The following is a 15,607-nucleotide window of genomic DNA, read 5'->3' as shown; positions in this document are numbered from 1 at the left end:
TCCACGACAGCCCAACCTCTCCCGCTCCCACACCCTGGGTGCTGCAATCACTGATTTCACACCGTCCTGTGGAGCTACTGGCCGCAGGCAGCACTGCCAGTGTTAGTTTGATCAGGGGTGGGGGTGGGGGTGTGTTGGTGTTTCTGTGCGGGAGGGGGTCAGACACACTGAGCAGTAGTCGGCTGCTGGTCTTAACCCTTGTGTTGTTTTAAGGGTTAAAAATGGCCCGCCACCATGTTTAACAGCAGAGAAAACCCCCTAAATTATTCAACTTGAAATTTGATGACGAAGTTTGTGATGAGGTTGTTTCTTCATGCAAAATAGAATTCAGTTCATTAAAATTGAATTAAGCTGCTTTACTTCAGGGGTTTCGTGAAGTCATTTTTGACCCTCAGGACAAGGGGAGTACACAGAATGTTAAGACTACACAAGGGCAACAGGCTAAGATGCAGCGGATTTGCGGTTGCAGTTTGCTGCAGTTGCACACCGAGGACCGGGGTTCGATTCCCGGTCCTGCCAAAAGCCAAGTTTGGCCGGCTCTTGTGGAGCGGCGTAATTGGCTCGCTGCTCCAGAGGGAGGGACTGGGCAGGGTTAGCTGATCGCCGCACAATAAGCACCTCGGACACCTCGGAATCACGGTCACGAGCATGAGACGAGACGTGTGTAGCTCTCCTCCAGGCCGCCAAGGGGCAGGGTGTGGGCAGTGTATCTAACACTGACTCTAACTGGAGTAGATGGGGTCCAATTGGCTACCAAATTGGGAGAAAAAGGGAAAAATAAATGAAATAAATGTATAAAAAAGAAAAGAAAAAAGACTACACAAGGGTTAGCGGTGGCGACCGTGGAGAGGTGAAGCTGAGGGAAGGTGCGTGACGTGGCGGGCTCTGCCTCCCCGGCCGCCCTGCTCCAGCAGCACCGCCCCCGGGTCTCCTGCTCCTCCCGCCCCCTCACACGGCGCTTCCCCCGGGGCCAGGACCCCCACCCGGGCCCTCCGCGGCACGGGCCACCAGCCCGACCCCCGCGCCCGTCGCAGCAGCCCCACCAGGTCCCTCTTGAACCTGCTGTTGAGAGCGGCGTACACCAGCGGGTTGCACACAGAGTTGCTGAATCCCAAAATCTGCACCGTGCTGAACACCATGAACTCCTGATCCGAGTTCAAGTTCAGCTTCCCTTTTTGTGGAAGATAGAAATAAATTGTTTCACTTCCCTGAAATATTATTAAAACTTTTACAAAAGCCCCTGATTTGGCTTCTGTTCTAAATTTTTGAAAAGTTTGTTGGATAACTGTGAGTAAAGCCCGCCCTTTTTTTTACTTCAGTGAGTGCTCCAGATTGGGAGGGTCCCGGGTTTTACTCAGTGCAGCTATCCACCCGGTAATCCTGCTTTGTGTCTCAGGTCAGTGCTGGTCAGGTCAGTGCTGTAGATGCGTACAGTATATGCAAATACACAGTCGAATAGCATCAGGGTTTTGACATTTTGGTCCTAGATTTCTTGTGGTTTGGCTGTGGTCCAACTTGCTAATCACATTTGGCAGATCAAAAAAATCAACTAGGCGCTGCTGGGTGGTACTAATAGCACTTCTACTGTATGGACGGATGGGCTTCACAGCCGGGAATCACGGCAGCAACTGTGACTGGCGGCCTTGCAAACATAATAAGTGCTTGCATCACCCAGAGCTGTCACTGAATTGTCTCATGTCTGCATGAGTCTGACTTGTCAACCACAGTGTGGGAGAAAACAGCAGCAACATCACATGCGGGGGCGACATGGCTCAGGCAGTAAGAGCAGTCGTCTGGCAGTCGGGGTGTTGCTGGTTCGTTCCCCCGCACGGCCTGTGTCGAAGTGTACCTGAGCAAGACACCTAACCCGGCGCCTTGCATGGCAGCCAATCGCCGTCGGTGTATGAGTGGGTGAATGAGAAGCATCAATTGTAAAGCGCTTTGGATAAAGGGGCTATATAAATGCCAACCATTTACCATTTACATGCTTCAGAGAAGAACACTCATGTGCACTCTCTGGAACTGACAACGGAGGCTATGATGAGTCTTGGTAGTAGTAGTGTGCGGAGGATTGACCACTCCAAACGGAGGGGAAAACGTATTAAGCAGAAAATCTCTTTAATTTGGAATTCTGAACAAAATCTAATCAATGGGCTGATGGGGAGCTGAGCTACATTAAATGGCTTGCTTGTTTATTTAATGTGCATTTTCTTTCAAGAATTACATATGATTGTAATGACAGATGGCAAATGTTCATTTTCAATTAAAGTGAATAGTATTCATTGTATCGACCAGAACAGATGTTTAAAATGTCGCCGCTGTACAAACATGGCATTTTACAGAAACATTCAACATTCATTATTCCAACATTCTCTGTCTCAAATGATGAATGATGAAAATACTGGCACAAAATGGCAGCCAGGTATCATCAGGTGGGTGCTACTCTGTCATAGCTGAGGTGTCCCTTCCCTACTCCATCGTAAAATGCTGTGATGTCATGAGATGAAATGCACTGTGTGCATGCAAACTATGATGACCTCACGGCCTGTAGTGTAGTGGTTAAAATAAATGACTGGGACACGCAAGGTCGTTGGTTCTAATCCCGGGGTAGCCACAATAAGATCCGCACAGCCGTTGGGCCCTTGAGCAAGGCCCTTAACCCTGCATTGCTCCAGGGGAGGATTGTCTCCTGCTTAGTCTAATCAACTGTACGTCACTCTGGATAAGAGCGTCTGCCAAATGCCAATAATGTAATGTAATGTAACCTCAAAATGCATACGATACCATACAGTAATTGTAACTGCAATAGAAACTTGCAATAGCCAATGAACAGCCTTTAGCCAATCATAACTACCTGAACAAATAATACTGCATTGTTCTTATCTGATATAGGCTCTTTTATAAATCATACATCTGTATTTCAGTTATATTTTTGGCATGATTCATGTGCATTTGTCTTTTAATGTGTTGGAAATTACCGTAGTCAGATAGCAGAGAGACCAGCTGAAAAGGAGCCCAGCATATTGCGAACAGGAGAACCACAATGGCCATCATCTTCACAGCATGCCTCTTCTTCCTGTATCAAAGAACAGCCGCACCAAAATTATTTTTAAGTTATTTTAGTTATTTTGTATATTTAACGCCATGAGCTCCCATCACATATTCTCCAGGCACTCACATTTGTACAGTGGAGAGACACATGAAAAAAGAGGAAAGCCAACCGTCTTCTGGCACCTAGAAACAGGTATTTCAGCCCACGATGAACAAACTACATTCCACAGTTCCTGTGAATTTTTGGGTTTTGCTTCAGAAACTGCATTTTCAATGTCACCCCCCCCCCCCCCGTTTTCAATGGGGTTGCGGTCGGGGATTGAGCTGGCCACTCCATTACCTCAATCCTTCTTTGTCTGGAACCAAGATGTTGCTCGCTTACTCATGTGTTTGCGATCGTTGTCTTGTTGAAACACCCATTTCAGGGGCGTTTCCTCTTCGGCATACTGCAACATAATCTCTTCAAGTATTTAGATGTATTCAAACTGATCCATGATCCCTGGTATACGATAAATAGGCCTAACGCCACAGTATAAAAAACGTCCCCATACCATGATTTTCGCGCCGCCATGCTTCACTGTCTTCACAGTAACTGTGGCTTGAATTCAGTACCCGGGGGCCGTCTGACATACTGTCGACGAGCACTAGACCCGAAAAATAACAATTTTACTCTCATCAGTCCACAGAATGTTACGCCAATCGATGTGTTCCTTACCAAATTTTAACTGATTCTGCACATGCCGTTTTTTCAACAATGGTGCTTTATGGGGGCTTCTTGCTGATAGCTTAGCTTCGATCAAACAGCTTTTGATTGTAACAGCACTCACAGGTAATTGATCTTTCTGGAGCTAATGAATGGCTGAATCTTTGCCATTGACTTTGACTATTCTTCGATATAGGGCCTAAAGAACTGGGAAATGGTATTAATTTGAGAAAAATGCTGTCTCTACGGTGCCTGAAAAAAATAACTTTTTTTTTTTTGCAATACTGTTCTCATAGGGTTATGGAAAAAAGCACCACTTCTAATTCACAGTACCCCTCAATGACATACAGACCATGTAACTCTCAATCTTCCTGACTCTGCTGAACTTACGTTACCGTCTTAATAATACAGTACAATTTATATTCTTTTGGCTCAGTACTTAAGCACAATGGATTTGAAATGAAACAATGAATATAACGTTTCCAGTGCAGACTGTCACCTTTAGGGAATTGTAAATTTGGCTTCTCAGCTGTTTCTGATTAGTCAGGTGTATTCCTCAGTGCAGGTATAAGAAAGCTTTCAATATCTAGTCTTAATCCAAGGTATTTGATTGCCTGTGGAGTCTGTTATTACTATGTATTAACATGAGGACCAGAGTGGTGCTAATGCATATCAAGAAAGCCATTATGAGACTGAGGAATAAAAAAACAGTCAGGAGCAGCATTTTAAAAAATACAGTATATGCAGACGCCAGATCCAACTTGCATAATTTTCCTTAAAGACACTCGGCTGCCTTTCGAAAGAGCAGCAGGATGTTATTGGTATAACAAAACACAAAGTAGCTCAAACTGACCTGTTATAGGTAATCTCACCTGGCTATCTTCTTGATCTCTGATCCTGGGAGAGCCTGGAACATGACATCGTGAACTCTGTGTTTGCCCCACAGCTCCGCCACTATCCTCCCGTAGAGCAGGGCCACGATCAGCATGGGAGCCAGGAAGACCAGCACGGAGAGGACAGCCGTGTAGGCCTGCCTCTGCCCAGGGTGAGGCCACACTTCCCGACAGCACGTGTAAGACACCTCGTACAGGAAATCATACTTCACCTGAGAGAAGTGGTACGCAAGTGCAGCACATATTATAACTACCCGGCTGAAAAAAAAACAGCTCAAGCTAGGCTTTTAAACAGTTGGTAGCTGGTATTTTCATGCTGGTCATAGCTTAATTTTATACACCAATGTTGCCCCCCCCCCCCCCCCCCTAATTTGTCCCCACTTTGGAATGCCAAATCATGTGATCTACATCTGCAGTTCATCTGTGATTTCTGCTGCAAATGGTGATATTGAAACCCCAGACCCCTTCTCAACCTGAAGACCTCAACCTTTTTTTTATTTTTTTTTATTGACTACACCAGATAGCACCACCCAGGTACAGGGTAAAGACTTGGCTTGGCAGACATGTGAATGCATTTTGTTTGAAGCTGGCTAATAATGATTCATCTCTTAATTGTGGGCACATCAATGCAAGCCTAGCAACCGTATTTCTGGAGTTATAATGATAATGGGTTTTATTATAAAATTAAAATGTGACTAATTACCTCCACTTTGTGTGCATACCACATTGGGCCTGCAATGCCCAGGGCAATCAGCCACACAGCCACTGGAGGAAAATGAAACCATTGCTCAAGTGAAACAATACAACTTTTTAAGAAACAACAGAAGTATTGCAATCACAGTAACAAAAGCAGGAAATGACAGTCTTACTCATTCTCAAATGAGAGTCACATGATGTGCTGTTTTTTTTTTTTTTTTCAACATGAAAAAGAAACCATGTGAGGTGTGCATAATCATATGATTTACCTTTATACCACAGCTCTCTATGATTCAAGAATGATTCAACCTTTCATTATTCTCCTACTGTCAGACATTTTAACCAGAGGTTGATATGTTCTTATTTCTAGTTCATACACAACCATTCATAAAGGAATGGCAGGGGTGCACAGAACACCACATTAGAAAAGGCTAACCAATTTGCGCTAACCAAACGCTTTAACTCGGAGGGCCCGCTTTAAATTGCAAATGGAATATGGTATGACATGTAATTGACACACTGTAAAACGGCTTAATGTACAGTAATTAACCGTCGTCAAGCAGCTACAATTATCTGCTTTGAAGCAGGTAATGTTCTGTCCTCACCGAGCATGTTGATGGCGTGCCGTGGGGAAAAGCCGCTATGTAGCCTCAGTGGGTACATGATTCCTTTGAACCGCTCCATGGCGATACAGGTCATGGTGAGAATGCTGGTTGCTATGGCAGTCACCTGTAAAAACGGTATTAACTTGCACAGGAAATCCCCTGTAAGACAGGATAGAGGAGATCGCATTAATTTCCATGTCACTGCTCAAAATTGCTTGCATTCCTCTCTGACTATCTTACTGAGAAACAATATAACTGACGTGCCTCCATATATAAAAATGTATTCAAATTAAGGAAACCCGTTCTTGCAAATAGGAAACATAAAAAGTTTTATTTCGCTTTTTCTAAAGATGTATGAACTTTTTTTCAATCCACAATCTCCTGTAAATGCACACTTTTTTAAGGTCAGAGCTGGTAACTGGGTCCAGATCAGATAGCTGAGAAGACCAAGGCATTTAGAACATTGTTGTGCTCAATAGCCATCTGGCTATCTGCACATGCTCTGTGGATAGGGGTATTCAACCTGCCTTCTAAGCACATTAGTGCATCCAAACTATGGAAGGAAAGTGCACTCTATGCCATCACAGAGCTACCAGAATCAATCCTTTCAATCAACCACACAGGCCTTATACTTGTTATGCCCTGTTTTACCATGTTATTTCTGTCCACTGCTTGGTACTGCGTGTGCTCTTTACACTGCTATTGTATCAAGCATGCATTAGCAGGTGCAATTAGGTGCTTGTGCACTGCACTTGGCTATGGTACCAGCTCTGTAGAGTTCTGTAACTGCCTTCGGCTGTGTGAATCTTATGGTGGCTACACCGGGGATTGAACCGCCGACCTTGGATAATGATATCCAGGGGTGTGTGCCTTATTGTTACTGTCTCAATGCCAGCATCGCCATAAACACTGTCCCTTGTGAAAGTATGTCCCTTGTGTATCAGAACCTTGAGCTGTCTTTACATTATTGGCATTTGGCAGACGCTCTTATCCAGAGCAACGTACAACAAAGTGCATACCCATAACCAGGGATAAGTCCGCTGAAAGACCCTAGAGGGAAGTACAATTTCAATTGCTACCCTAAAAATACCGAAACACTACGTAAATCACAAAGACAACAATTAAGGTTCACAGGGAGGTAGGGAGGGATGGGGAGAGGTGCTGCTTGAAGAGGTGCGTCTTCAGTTTGCGCTTGAAGGTGGGGAGAGATTCTACAGTTCTGACCTCAACGGGGAGTTCGTTCCACCACCGTGGAGCCAGAACAGACAGTAGTCGTGAGCGTGAGGTGGAGGTTCGTGAGGTGGAGTCTTCAACACTGAAGCTCTTGCCATGCCCTAAGAGGTCACTGAGCTGTCATCTTTCAGCCAAAATAACAGGAAATCTGGCCTGCACAGAATTGTGTAACCTTTTCTTCTCTGGGTTTTCTTCCTTTCCATACAAGCACAAGCACAGAGAGCTTCTGGAAGAGCTGTGGAGGCCAGAGGGCAAAGGCAGGACCACGAAGAGAGAGTGGCAGTAGTCAAGGCATAGATACTTGAGATGTCTGCATTCACATATCCACCTGTAATTAACAGGGCGGTCTGTAGCGGTCTGTAGTGGTTAAGGTACATGACTGCAAGGTCGGTGGTTCGATTCCCGGTGCAGCCACAATAAGATCCGCACAGCCGTTGGGCCCTTGAGTGAGGCCCTTAACCCTGCATTGCTCCAGGGGAGGATTGTCTCCTGCTTAGTCTAATCAACTGTATGTCGGTCTGGATAAGAGCGTCTGTATGTCGCTCTGGATAAAAGCGTCTGCCAAATGCCATTAAGTAATGTAATGTAAAGTAGGAATAAAATAATAATTCAGCTTGGGATGCTTGATTAACAAACATAACTATGGTTATGTACAAGTTTTATATGGCATTTAAAATTAATATAATTAGAATGTTTTTGGCTGTGGCTCTAGCTAGCAGACATATTAAACAGATGCTTTGAAAGGTGAAAGGTGATGCTATATACATAGAGGTGCTGTTCAAGCTCCTGGGAAGATCTGTCTACAACACTTAATAACCCTCTTATGACCCTACTTGGCCCTACATAGAACCCGGTGAAAAATAATGTTGATTAAATAATAATGATTAAGGTGCTGTTAAAGTTCCAGGGAAAAGCTTGAGATCATTTATAAGTGGCAGCAGTTAAAACCCAATATTGGCACATGTATACATTTGTGAGGCTTGATCAGACATTGATGAAAGGTCATCTTGGGATCAGTATTAGGAAATGAAGCAACTGTGAATAAGACAAGCAGAATAATTAAACCATAGCTGGTAAAACTGTTACTGTTCCATGTTATTGTTCAATGTTTTTTAACTGCATGTTTCATCTTTGGATGTGTTTAGTTGGAGCCTCACAATGAAACCATGCAAAGATAACTGTTCCTACCTATAAATTGGATTTTGATTGACAGAGACTTTCCAGTACTCATTGCCTTGTATATAAGTGATGAAAACGTGACCTTTCAATTTGATTTGAAGGACTGCAACTTCTAACCTCCATTTGAACACAACTGCACTTGCAACCCCTATTGTGGGCTGTAGCCCTTACAAACAAATTGGCATTGAAGCACAGGAGAAAGAAGAATACATAGTCTCCAGTAAAGTTTCATAATGAAAGCATAGCAACCTAACCTAAGAACACTGGAGAAAGTGCGTCAGGTTATCTGACAGGGGAATTGTCATGTCCGTGACATTTTGCCATTGTGTTTCCTGTGCATTCACTCCTTGGTCTCCTTGAGATTTTTCTGTTTCCTTTGCATTTTGTGTCTTGTGTCCCTGTTCTCTGTCCGTATTCCATTATTTTCTGTTTGTTCATTCTTTTCACCTGTGTCTCCGCCTTCCACTCCTTATATGTATTTCCCTCCTGTCTCTTGTCATTTGTGTCACCTGTTTCTCGTTACGTGCTTGTTAGTATTGTATTCAAGCCTGTCCTTTTCAGTTCTTGTGGCTAGTTTAGTTTGTCTTTTACAGTTACCGAGTCTACCCTTATTTATGCCTTTGCCCCAGTTCTAGCCTCCACTTCCCCGTGCCTTCACCTCCGAGTTTTCTGCTCTGTTTTGATTCTGTTTGGATATCCTGTTTTTGATCTCTGCCTGCCTTTGGACTCTGTTTTGGATTTTTTATTTGTACTTTTGCTTGTTTGGACGCCTCTGATCGCCCTGTATGTACCTGTCTGCCTGGATTTTGACCATCGCCTGTTTTTGGATTATGTTCCTGGTCTGCCCCTTGTTAATTAAGCCTGCCCTTTTCACATTATCCCTCAGTCTGCTCTTGGTTCCTCTGTCCCATTTTCTCACAGGTATTATCCTTATTTGTCATTAGTAGTAAATAAAATATTCACTTCACATTCATTGGTTCAGTATCAAACTTTTCAGAACACTTTTTTATCTGTCTAAGGCCCAATTTAGAACTGAATCACTGATGATGGGTGATTAAGTGTTGAATATTGTAACTTACACTTAGAGCGAATAGTAGCAGCAATCCCAATTTTACATTACGCTACATTAAAGGCATTTAGCCAACGCTCTTATCCAGAGCGATGTGCAATGAAGTGATTGAAGTGACACTTTAATGTGCTGTAAGTGAAGGCTGTAACACATCACGACATTTAGTGTGACATAGGCACTGAGAGTATTAAGTATGACCTGATTAAAACATTTCTGATTCGATGATTATGATGTTATGTTTCTATCATTACCTGCCTCGCAAGGGCCTATTTTCTGAGTATGTATTTTAACTGAATGCCACAGGACAATATTGCTTGTTTTCGTTTTCATAGCCAATGAGCACAGGCAATTATTGAGGCAAGAAATAAATCATCGAGGGGAAATTTAGCCCAACTCTCACTAGTACAGCCCAACTCTCACTAGTACAGCCCAACTCTCACTAGTACAGACAAAAAGCAAAGAAATAGCTCAATTCAGAAGTATCAATTCAAGCCTTCCAGAAGTGGCTCACACCGTGGATGAAAAATGTGTAAAAAAAAAGTGCCACAACATTTTTTCCAAGGCATGTTTCCCTTTCTATAACTACATTTCCCTGGTGGCAAGGAAGCACTCAAAACTACTTCTGACTCTTGACTGCATAGCTTCACTGTGTACATCTTGCAAAAGATCAAATCAAATAATTATCAAGATTGTAAATAAAATGCTCCGTCTGTGCAAAAGGTATAATTTAAGTACTTGCTTGTTTTTCATATAAATAAAAATACAGTCTTCTGTCTTGGAAGATGTGGGTGTGTTCTTAATCAAAAGAAATGTGATAAATTCTATTCTTAGGTTTGTGAATACAGTAAGAGTGAACATGGCAGATTTTTTAAATGGGTAAAATGGGAAATAGTTGGCATTTATATTGCACCTTTACCCAAAATGCTGTACAATTGATGCTTCTCATTCACCCATTCATACACACACTCACATACCAACAGTGATTGGCTGCCATGCAAGGCACCAACCAGTTTGTCAGGAGCACTTTGACACACCCAGGGTGGGATCAAACTGGCAACCCTCTGACTTTGTCATCAAATTTCAAGTTGAAAAATAATAATTTAGGGGGTTTTCTCTGCTGCTAAATATGGTGGCGGGTCATTTTTTACCCTTAAGACAACACAAGGGTTTTGTACTGTGCCTATTCGGATTGCTTTACGGTGTTTGGACTCACATGTGATATCGACCAAGTTTTGGATTACCGTTGTTGTACCCGTCTGCCCTGTGATTCGACCATTGCCTGTGATTACCTTATTACAAACTGTTTTGCCTCTGCCGTACCAGTCTGCCTGAGTTTGACCATTGCCTGACCTGCAATTTCTTGAATAAAGACACTTATTCAGTTTATTACTGGGTTGCGATTGGTTCCTCATTATCGCCGCCTGACAATGACATCACACAAAATCTAAAGAATGTAACGTCGGCTACGTGAGCGAGGAGGCAGAACTGACAGACCGACTGTCCTCAGCAAGCCCCAGAGGGCTCATACCTGCCAACCAGTTTGTGAAGACGTGCTGTAGCAGCGTGGCAGGAATGCAGAAGACGGAGATCAGGAGATCGCTCAAGGCCAGTGAGCAGATGAAGAAGGTGCTCGGTGTCTGCAGGGCTTTCCTCCGACAGAGCAGGATGAGCACGGCTGTGTTGCCGGCCAGAGCCAGGGCGAAGATCAGCACGTAGAGCAGGCCGAAGACGGGCTGGAGCACGGAGGGCAGCCGGGGGACATACACGAGGGACGCGAGGCCATACTCCTGGATGAACTGCTTTCTGGAGAGGTTTGAGGCTTCCAGCAAGGGCTCCAGGAGCTGTGGTGTTAAGTTCATCCTTCAGCAACCGGACACGGTGGAAAAGAAAGCAAGTGGTCAGCATTTATATAGCGCCTTTATCCAAAGTTCTGTACAATTGACGGTTCTCATTCGCCTATTCATACACACGATCATGCACCGACAGCGGTTGTCCGCTATGCGAGGTCGAACCAACCGGCTCGTCAGGAGCAATTGGGTGTTAGGTGTCTCGCTCAGGGCGAGATCGAACCAACAATCCACTGTCTGCCAGATGACTGCTCTTACCACCTGAGCCAATGTTGCCCCTGTAGGCCTGTAACGCATGTCTCCTATAACAGCTGAAAGTTATTCAGTTGTGCGTATTGTATAGGGGAGAGTAATGTGCCCGGATCAGTGAATCTCTCATCGTAGTCCAGCTGGACACTGGCCAAGACATTCAAAACAACACTGCAGTCCCATTCAGCTGAGACCAAGTGAAGGGTCTCATTGCAAAACACTGATTTAAAATCAGAGTCAGTCAGTAGGCCACCGTGGTATGCCTGCCTGTCGACCCTCACAGTCTGTGTACATTGTACAGCCAACAGCTGGCATCCTGCCTCCCAGCGAATACTGAATTTTCTTGTTCATGGTACAAACCTTCCTTGCTTTCTTGGGAGTGGCAAAAACACCAACCTATTCTCCAAACTGTGAAGTATGTGCTAGATTGCTGTTTGACTGCACAGATATAACACAATATGTCATATAAAAGAAGTCGTGTTTATTGAGGTTTGTAATAAAAGACTGTATTCATGTACCTGTGACTGTGGGATATCATTGTCATATAGGCCTATGTAATATATTCGGAGCTTGATAGCTCCATCAATCTTGGATGTTTTGACACTGTTATCTCAATTTTTTATTGTGTTTTGCGATGAAACTCTTCAAGTGCTTGTTTATATAGCTGTTATAACTGTAAAAACCCTCGTTTAAATGTCCAGCACTCTGAATACTTTAGTTTGATCATTATTATCAAAGATATTAATTATCAATTAAATTGCCAAATTCAGTTATAGGCAGAGCAATCTTTTGGATAAACCTTTATCAAAATGCATAACTCGCAACCAGGTGAAAATTAAGAGATTTATTTAGTGACAAAATTATTTCTTGTCTAATCTAAAGACAGTTCATCCACCTTAAAACAATGAAGGATAGAAACACAGACACATAACAGTCACAAAGGAAATCAATGGAAGAACATACCAAACCCCAGCCTGTTTCCTCCCAAAATTCTGAAGAAACCTGAAGACAGCCAAACATTCCAACAGACCAGTGATGAAAAAGAGAACCCCAGACCAAGATGCAGGACTCCGATGGTAATTTCAAGTTCAAATAAAAAGTTAAAAAGCCAGGTCCATTGTTAATTTTGGGGTCTTAAAGCAGCATGTCAGCATGAGGTCTGCCAGGTCACCCCCATTGAGAGAGACACACACACACAGACACAGACACGACACACACGCACACACATACAGACACCAACACACACACAGACAGACAGACAGACACACACACACACACACACACAGAAGCACCCACACACACACACAGACACAGACACGACACACACACATAAGGACACCGATACACACACACGCACACACACACACACACACACAGACAGACACACACACACGCAGAAACACCCTTACACACACACAGAAACACCCTCACACACACAGCCGACCCCATCAGTTTTGTCTCTTTGTTTCTTATCCCTAGACCAGGCCTGGTCTTGAGAAGTACCCTTTGGCCCAATGATGAATTAGGAACTAGTTCCCTGATATTTATTATCTATAAAGGTGTTTATAATATTGTTTAGGCTGGTTTAGGTTTTGGTGAAATCATGGCACTGAAAGAGGCCACTAAATTTTAAGATGCAGCATGAACCCATGCAACTATACACCAGACTATACAGTTGAATCCTTCCATATTGTTATTTTTCCATAATGAATATTAATTTAGAGGATTCATGACAGTCTGAACAAAAATGAGTGCATCCTCCTGAAAACTGTTTTCACTGTCACTATCTCACTGTACCCATTCCTGCCATTCCCCTTAACTTACCCACAAACTCAGTCAAGTCTGCTTCCTTCCGTTAAAAGGACATGACCAAAAGTTGGTTCAGGAGTACAATCATTCAGCATTTAGGAAATTAATATTTAGGAATAGTTTCCAGCTATAAGGAGACCCTATATTGTATGAATTCCATCTATATGGAGATGTTTTCAGTAAAAATACATCTTTTGAAAAGGTGTATGATTCATTTGATAGGCCTACATTTCGTAGATAGATACACATCATGTATTGTTGTGAAAATAGCAATATGGATTATCCATGGATTATCCTAATATCATAAAAGAAAATTTTATCCTTATTAGAAATATATTCAAATAAACCAAGAGACAACAGACGTTACATATAAAATGTGTATACAAAAAGTCAGGAATACGGTTGGAATAGGGCTTAAGTATTTACAGCAAGTGTAGCCTATACGTGATGCACAGTTCTTTTCTTTCTTTTTTTTCTAATTTGCTGTTCAAAGAACTCACAAATTGTGAGATGGTGTGAAACCACTGTAAACAGGTGACTCCTTATCATTCAATTTACCATGCATATGCAAATGCAGTTATGCAGCATATATATGTTTAAGACTGTCATCTGAAATTTGCATGTGTTCAGTACATTGAAATAGTCCACGGTTTAAAGTTTCACTGTTTATCAAACAGTGAACATCCTTTATGAAGTTGTAAGAATCTATTAAATTGTCTCGATACAATGAAGAGGTTAAACTTTCTTTGGACATCGTTAGATTTCAATCATTTGTCAATCGATCATTATATTTCATACTGCTGTACTGCTAAATTCACGTTTGAAAAGGTGTCCTCGTTTCAATGCGTTCTAATTAGGTTTTAAATACAAGTGCCATAATATACACGTGTAATGCATAACCATGCATGACAACAGTAGTTTGCAATCGCAATCGCAATCACTGTATGAAGCTGTTCCTGCCTATTCGCCCTAATTAAAGTACAGTAAACATACATTACAACAGTAATAACGTCTGGAATCGTACATTGCATTTTGTTAACTGTTATGCACGTAGTAATCGATAAATCTTTCTCTTTTTTTTTTTTTTTGGAGCGCAGCATATGACCTTTAAAACTAGTCTACACATTTTCCGGTTTCATTTATTTCAGTGAAGTAGCTACTCACCTATTTTTCTGCGTGTAATGTCTCCAGAGTGGATGTAGGCTCTGGGGGTTGTTCCGTTCTGTCTTGTGCACTTCTGTGGACGTTCAGACTTCACAATTCATCTCCACTGCACAGAATACGCGGACCATAGCTAGACTGAACAGGGCAGCCAGTCTATGTTCACATATGCTTCCACTCCTCCCCTCCTCTTTTGCGTGTTGTATCTGTACCTCTAGGACCGCACGTTGTTTTTATTATTTTATTTTTTATATTTTTTATTTATTTGTTGGTTTGTGTAATGTGTGTGTTGTACCCGCACCTTGAACAAAGTCAGCCTCCAAAGACACCACAAACAGAATGGCTTTGGAAAATAGTTCTACAGCAGCAGATCGGGTTCACCCAAAATCAAGTGTCATCTTCAACGGAAATTCTTACAGAAACGATACCACAGAAAAGCAATATGTAGTGCTTAGCCCCCTAATAAAGAACATTATTCATATTTCTTTTTTTAAATATATAATTAAACTAAAACTCAAATATAATTACATTCTTAATTGGCCGGTTTTTAGTAAATTGCAATAAAATGCTGTTGCAACACATATATTAAAGGAATGTTTTTATTTATTTCACATGAGACTAAAAACTGGAATAACATCTTTAATTGACCTGCATTCATATGTACAAACAATATTCATTCATTCATTATCCTAAGCCGCTTATCCTGAGCAGGGTCGCAGGGCTGGAGCCTATCCCAGCATACATTGGGTGAAAGGCAGGAATACACCCTGGACAGGTCGCCAGTCCATCGCAGGGCACACACACCATTCACTCACACACTCATACCCACGGGCAATTTAGACTCTCCAATCAGCCTAACCTGCATGTCTTTGGACTGTGGGAGGAAACCGGAGTACCCGGAGGAAACCCACGCAGACACGGGGAGAACATGCAAACTCCGCACAGAGAGGACCCGGCCGACGGGGATTCGAACCCAGGACCTCCTTGCAGTGAGGCGGCAGTGCTACCCACTGCACCATCCGTGCTGCCGTACAAACAATATGCCGTAATTAAAATGATTGTGTATATTGCTTGCAGCCAGTGATAACTTCAGGTCAATCTATTTTGAGCGT

The 15,607-nt window shown here is 42.8% G+C and overlaps 1 protein-coding gene across 1 annotated transcript; it reads right to left on the bottom strand.

Annotated features, from left to right (window-relative positions):
* Window positions 1-827: 827 nt before the first annotated feature.
* Window positions 828-14,705, bottom strand: LOC133139978 (pyroglutamylated RF-amide peptide receptor). Its single transcript, XM_061259469.1, has 7 exons — window positions 14,499-14,705; window positions 10,958-11,289; window positions 5,949-6,107; window positions 5,351-5,412; window positions 4,627-4,859; window positions 2,979-3,076; window positions 828-1,171 (listed from the first exon to the last, which is right to left on the bottom strand). Exons 2-7 carry the CDS (start codon window positions 11,286-11,288, stop codon window positions 828-830), a joined length of 1,227 nt encoding a protein of 408 aa, XP_061115453.1. The 5' UTR covers window position 11,289; window positions 14,499-14,705.
* Between the last annotated feature and the right edge of the window lie 902 nt (window positions 14,706-15,607).

Source organism: Conger conger, chromosome 11 (genome assembly GCF_963514075.1).
Source record: "Conger conger chromosome 11, fConCon1.1, whole genome shotgun sequence".
NCBI lineage: Eukaryota > Metazoa > Chordata > Actinopteri > Anguilliformes > Congridae > Conger > Conger conger.
The sequence above is the reverse complement of the archived record's forward strand: the minus strand, read 5'-3'. Positions and strand labels throughout refer to the sequence as shown.

What these genes read in the sequence shown, in the direction of transcription:
- LOC133139978 (XM_061259469.1), bottom strand. Translation starts at nt 11,288, where the DNA reads ATGAACTTAACACCACAGCTCCTGGAGCCCTTGCTGGAAGCCTCAAAC. An exon ending in GCACGCCATCAACATGCTCG is followed by an intron (nt 5,413 to 5,948) that starts GTGAGGACAGAA and finishes ATTTTCCTCCAG; the next exon opens with TGGCTGTGTGGCTGATTGCC. An exon ending in GAGATCAAGAAGATAGCCAG is followed by an intron (nt 3,077 to 4,626) that starts GTGAGATTACCT and finishes TCTTTGATACAG; the next exon opens with GAAGAAGAGGCATGCTGTGA.